Source organism: Phaseolus vulgaris, chromosome 3 (assembly GCF_051622355.1).
Source record: "Phaseolus vulgaris cultivar YP4 chromosome 3, ASM5162235v1, whole genome shotgun sequence".
Taxonomy (NCBI): Eukaryota; Viridiplantae; Streptophyta; class Magnoliopsida; order Fabales; family Fabaceae; genus Phaseolus; species Phaseolus vulgaris.
In genome coordinates, this window is record NC_143500.1 from 32,436,869 (window position 1) to 32,442,868 (window position 6,000).

Below are 6,000 nucleotides of genomic sequence, written 5' to 3' on the forward strand. Positions count from 1 at the left end.
ATTTGTCAAGTTAAACAACAGAGTGAACGAAAATCTGCAATGAAGAAACATCCTTTTGTATATTGATTGCTAACGGCCGAAATACAAGAGTAACATTTTCACTAAAAGTATTCTAACTCAACACCGCACGACATCAGAAGAAAAAAACAGTAAACGAAGATTTGAATAAAAACCCAACTTAACTTCCTCACAATGGAACAATAAGGTAGAGACATCAATCAGTATTTCCCAAATTTTTAGATCCATTTTTAGCCATTTTTAACACGAGTACCTCCGTCCAGCTGTCCTTTTCTCGGATCAAGTGGGATACTCCCGATCTTCAGAAAAGTAGAAGACTTGGCAAATCCGTTAACTTTTACTAGCATTGAGCCTACAGTGAAAACATCATCCGCCTCCTTCTTAGAGACACTGACGGCAGATGGTTTAGTCTCCACTTGTTTTGGGTTAATAGTGACAGAACCAATCTTAAACACAGAAGCGATATCTTCTTTCTCAACCGTACATTTCTCAGCCTTTTCATCTACAGGTGCTGTGTTGGTGACCTCAGAACTACACACTATATGTCCACTCCTTGAAGTCTGTTTTAAGTTATCAAGCCCATCATCCGTCTTTGAATTCTTACTGACTGGAGGGATGTCAAAGACAAAATTCAACTTCCGAGGTGGTTCCAATGTAGGTAACGATAATGGATTTTTTTCAAAATTTCTGATTAGCATCTTGGCCTTTTCTTCTTGCATGATCTTCTGACGATTTTCATAATACATGAAGTCATCAAGCAAAGATGTCTTCAAACTACGGTTTTTGAACATTTTCAGCATTTCCAAACCTTTACCATACATTATCTACAAAAGAGAAATTGGACCAAAAAATTATTTCATATAATACCAAGGGATAAAAGAGGCACACAACAACGAAAATCTACACACTATAACAAAACCAAAACAACACAAATTAGAAATAACAGCAACTCCCAGATTAAGAAAAAAACAATAATTACTTCAATCAAGACAAACAAGTATGTAAGTATATGATAAAATGACAATCAAATAGCCTCAACACATTCAAGCACGTGGGGTAGGGATCTGCTTACTCAATAACCCTTAATAAACATGGGTAAAAAATTGCAAACATTAATTTAATACGCTTATAAGTTGGGCAAACTTGTCAATTCTACTTTGGTAAAGAAGTTGCTGAAAAAATATGCATACCTCTTGTGTGTCTCTGCTATTAGTAACAGGTTTGTTCTCATTGTTCTCTAGTATAATGTGTCTAAAATTTGCATTTGGCACATCTTTTATGATGTGCCACTTCACAGGGAAGCTTCCACTCCACTTATCCTGCTGCCAAAAGTCCATGTCCTTATTGAAGTCAACAGGACCAGCCATCTCTGCAACCCCACAAAATTGACCACTTGCGTTAACCTACATTATAAGAAAGAACATGATCAAAAGAAAGGAAAATTACAACTGCAAACAGCTTTAGGTATGCAGATCAGAAAGAAACAGAATTAAAACTCATTGAATGCATCTTTATATGCAACTCACAGAAAAGAAAAGAAAGACAGGGCAGCCTCCAGATTTTCCTGCAGCTATTCTCTCAGCATCTTCATAGGCATTCTGCAGCTTCTTGTTTCCGTGAGGTGTAGATGACCAGACGTTATATTTGATGCTTTTGTGCACATCATCTTCACTGTATGATTTTATAACAAAATACTTTGCTTTTTCAATGCTAACAGGGAAATCCTCCCTGTTATATCGATCAGTATAAACGATTATGTTTTCTTGTGTATTCCCATCTCCTTTGTTTGTATAGGCTTTGACAGCCAGCTGGTGGTATTTTGAATTGCTATTTCCAATTCTCGGGCCCCTATTTCGCTCACCCAAAACATCAGAACTTCCATTTACATCACTCCATCCTTTAGACATGAGAGCCTTCTGTCGCAGTTTAGCAACTGCAGACTGTCCATTAGCATTAGAACCACAGTCAGAAAATTCACTACTCAGAGGGCAAGCTATTTTTAATTGATTACGGTGGGATAAAACATTTCCATTGGAAATAATATCTACAGGATGGGTTAAGACATCAATGCTTCTGGCCTACAAAACCAACAAAAAAATAAACATAACAATTCAAATTTAGCAAACATGCTTTTCAATAACTGAAACAAGACTCCAAAAATAATAATAAGAGCCAGTTTAAACATCCCAATAAGAATCTATAGATAAAAAATGAAATAGGGAGGTAAATAGAAACAAATTTAAACCAGGAGCTAAATTGAGGAGTGAAGTCAAAGAACTAACGAAAAAGTTGGGGTGTGCATAAATTGTTTTGAACTTTAAAAGGAAATTTGTTCCATTTTACCTTCTGTAATCACTTGTTCAAAATTTTATTTAAATGGACCTAATATCACCCATAGATTTCAGGAACGAAAGAGCTCCAGCCTCTAAGTCCACAAACTAACCCATATATAGGCACTCCCTCCTAGTATGCCCTTTCCAGAGAAATAGAAACATCTAGGGAGTGAAAAACTTTAACTTGTTATAGTGTTATCAAGTATCAATACTGTTCGGGAACACAGCTAGAATTATAGATATTATGCTTCCCATCTAAACAAGTCAAAATCAGAACTGACCTCACTGGCTCAGAATACTTGAATTCAAATAAAAGTGTAAGATTCTACCTGACGGACAGCTGGCAAAGGCAGATTAAGAAAACCTCTGCCAGAAGCACTGCCACTTGTCACATCTTTCTTTATCCCAGCATTATCTCTTGGCCCCTCAGATATCCTGGCCAAGGAACTTGTGGGATTTGACAATGATTTTGAAGAGCTCCTAGCAAAGGCACCAGAAGCTGAACTGAACTTATGTTTTAAACCTTTTCCATCAGGTCTACTGCCAGAAGCACTAGCATCAAACAATGAGTCAACAGAACTATTAGGGAAATTGTCTGGTTGAACAAAAGGAATATAAGAAGGTGAAGAAATGGGGTTTTGATAATTAGGGAAAGAGTAATATTGATGTGCTCCTCCAAATGAACCATCAACTCCTATCATTGCACCAGGAATATAAGGATTGTATGGATTGTATGGAGACTGTGCATATCCATAGCTAGGTGTATAATATACATATGGAAAACTTTCATGTTGTGCACCCTGGCCAATAAACAAACAACAAATCAGCTGTCAACACAACATGTAACACACAAAAGTAGAGAAGAACTAGACTCACCGTGTACTGAATATCAGGACCATCTACACCAAAAATCCTATGGTGGCCCTCCCATTCTCTGGGTGATTCAAATCCTAACCATAATAAATAACTAGTCAATATGATGCATAGAAAACATACCATAAACTCAAATCCCGGGCATATCCGTTCTCATTACCTGTACAGTAATACCCATAATTGGTGGCAGCAGGGTAATACGAGTTCTGATCAATAACAAATTCAGGGGCTCCATCATTAAACATGACTTGAAACTGTTCAAAATTTGGGTTTGTGATATGTGAGTTTAAATCGGTGCCTTCAATCTGAAAATCCAAGAGTAGGAATTTTTGTTGTCATACTAACTCAGAACAAAAAAACCACAACGCACAGAATATAATAATGACAATCCATCAAAGGAAACATGATATGTATTATGTATAACAGAGAATGCAAAAATTCAATAAATTTATTACCAAATAAGCATCTGCATTTCGAGTTCCAGAAACATCATACATTTCCATACCAGAACTGCCACCACTGCAAACAGCCATAACATGAAATATTAGTAGTAAATAAATAAAAAATCCAAAAAAATACCGAAAATGGCATTAGAAAGAAACCAATGTTAATATTAATTATACAACACTTGGCACCGGATTAAATTATCTAAAGCGAGCCAAAACGATCATGATGCACTTATAATCACAACAAACGTGAATCCCATAACAAATGAACTACAAAGAAATTAATACTCCCTGTTGGTGATACTGGTCAATTTCTTTTGCCTGATAATGATATTCACAAGTATCATAGTAAACATTCATATCAGGTTCATGTATGAAAGAAAAATCAAACCGACTGTTCAAAGCTTCCTTAACTCCAAACACACACCAAAATATCAGCAAACCACCCTAAATCACAATTGAATATTGCAACACAACACACCTATAGTAGTTCCCAAAACTCACCAGGACAAACAGGTTGAAAAGAGATCAATTCCAGTGCTTGGCACACTACAAAAGCTAAAAGTTAAGAATATCACTCCTCAATTCTCTACCAATCGTTCACCACCACCGAAAAAAAAAACACTGCAAAAGTGCAAACCCTGTTAAAGAAAAAACCCAACGCGATTTGACATTGAAATCGTGGACCAGCTCAGTAACTTATATAATAAGCAACCAATTTCGCCATAAAAGAAACCCCTTTCCTAAACCTAGATAGCAAAAAACCCCACTTCCAAATGCGCAATCCAGTACTTACAAAAAACATTAAAAAAAATCTTGTCCATACACTTCGCAATAACACTATTCCCCACTCAACCTCGCCCCGGTTCGAGAAACACAACTCCAATCACAGAATAAAAGAACTAACGAATCAATCAACACACACAAAAGCACAAAGAAAAAGGGTAATCACCTGAAAGGAAAAAGAAGAAGAAGAAGAAATCAATGCATGGTTGGCGCCATACCCCGTCGTATAACGGAATTGGATAGGCGAAAGAAGGAAGAAGGGGCCTTCTGGAACATTCCGATGACGCCCCTAAGAAACCCTAACCATTAACAGGAAAAGAAGAAGAACCCTTTGAAAAGGGCGGTTTCGGTGCGAAGAAGAAAGACAAATAAAAATTAAACAGAGCGAAGAAAAAGAAAAAGAAAAAGAAAAGAAAGAAAGTGTGGCGCTGTGAAACGAAATGATAGAGCTTCCCACACCTATGTAAACATCATGCAAAGGGTTTCGTAATTTATAAAATAAAAAATAACCAAAATAAAATAATAAAATGAAATATTAATATAAAGTTAAAATAGAAAAAAAATTATATAAAAAAAAATGGAAAATCTTTTATATAAAAAAGAAAGATATTATATTGAAACAAAATGTATAATCTCCTAATTATCAATTTAAATTTGAAATTTTTGGATAATGAGAACATAGTTATCATATAAGATTCTTTTACAACTTTATAATGTACCATCCTTTTATATAAAAAGAAAGATATTGTATTGAAATAAATTTTATAATCTCCTAATTATCAATTTAAATTTGAATTTTATGGATAATGAGAACACAGTTATCATATAAGATTCTTTTACAACTTATATACCAGGTTTTTGTCTTTAATAAAACCAACTAAATACAAATACTGATAACACAATTCAAAATTAGTATAAAAAGTTGTAGAACCACACGTAATTTATTTCTTCATTTTGTAACTTTTAATAAATTTGAATTAATAATATTAAAAATTATATTGACTACAATGAATCGAAACCTCCTCAGTAAGTAAGTAATGTCAATAAATAGTAACATAATTTTTTTAAAAAAAAAAACTCTTTGAGTGACTTTTAGTAAATTGTGATGGATAATAATGGATTTTTTTTTAAAAAAAATATGTTGAAATTTATCATTAATAATTGATCAGTTAGGTATAATATCCTTGGTAGTGTTCCACCGACAACCAAATCCATAAGATAAGGACCAAAATAGAGGCAAAGGGAAATAAGAAAAGCTCTCTGTATTGTTATGTTTTTCCTTTGTATATAAGGTCAATGAATAAGTTAGTAAGTTGCTTATAGCGGCAGTTTAGTTTACAGTTTAAATAGTATATGTCTTGAAAAACACAACTAGCCATTTTCAAATGATATATTAAAATATATGCAAAGTCAATAAATGTAGTTCTGTGAGAGAAAATTCTAGAAATTAAAATTTATCGTACTTTATTATGTGAAGTTAATTGTTTTTTCATACAGATGCACTTCTTCCTTTCTACATTTCTTCCTCAATCCCTATATTTTTC

General features: G+C 34.1%; 1 protein-coding gene across 10 annotated transcripts; it reads right to left on the bottom strand.

Annotated features, from left to right (window-relative positions):
* Window positions 1-35: 35 nt before the first annotated feature.
* Window positions 36-4,925, bottom strand: LOC137807059 (YTH domain-containing protein ECT2). Of its 10 annotated transcripts, none has more exons than XM_068607494.2 (9): window positions 4,623-4,922; window positions 4,175-4,228; window positions 3,680-3,743; window positions 3,385-3,529; window positions 3,228-3,301; window positions 2,681-3,151; window positions 1,545-2,096; window positions 1,209-1,421; window positions 36-842 (listed from the first exon to the last, which is right to left on the bottom strand). In XM_068607494.2, exons 3-9 carry the CDS (start codon window positions 3,725-3,727, stop codon window positions 249-251), a joined length of 2,097 nt encoding a protein of 698 aa, XP_068463595.1. In that variant the 5' UTR covers window positions 3,728-3,743; window positions 4,175-4,228; window positions 4,623-4,922; the 3' UTR covers window positions 36-248. The 10 variants fall into 10 exon arrangements, with proteins under 10 accessions (XP_068463595.1, XP_068463601.1, XP_068463596.1 ...); XM_068607500.2 differs by having other exon boundaries at window positions 1,545-1,958; window positions 4,175-4,219; window positions 4,623-4,921; XM_068607495.2 differs by having other exon boundaries at window positions 4,175-4,219; window positions 4,623-4,921.
* Window positions 4,926-6,000: the final 1,075 nt, after the last annotated feature.

Excerpts from the sequence above, each read along its gene's own strand:
- LOC137807059 (XM_068607492.2), bottom strand. The coding sequence starts at position 3,727 with ATGGAAATGTATGATGTTTCTGGAACTCGAAATGCAGATGCTTATTTG. Across the intron at positions 3,302-3,384 it reads TTATGGGTATTACTGTACAG|GATTTGAATCACCCAGAGAA; the intron begins GTAATGAGAACG and ends TATTATGGTTAG. Across the intron at positions 2,097-2,680 it reads CTTTGCCAGCTGTCCGTCAG|GCCAGAAGCATTGATGTCTT; the intron begins GTAGAATCTTAC and ends TTGGTTTTGTAG.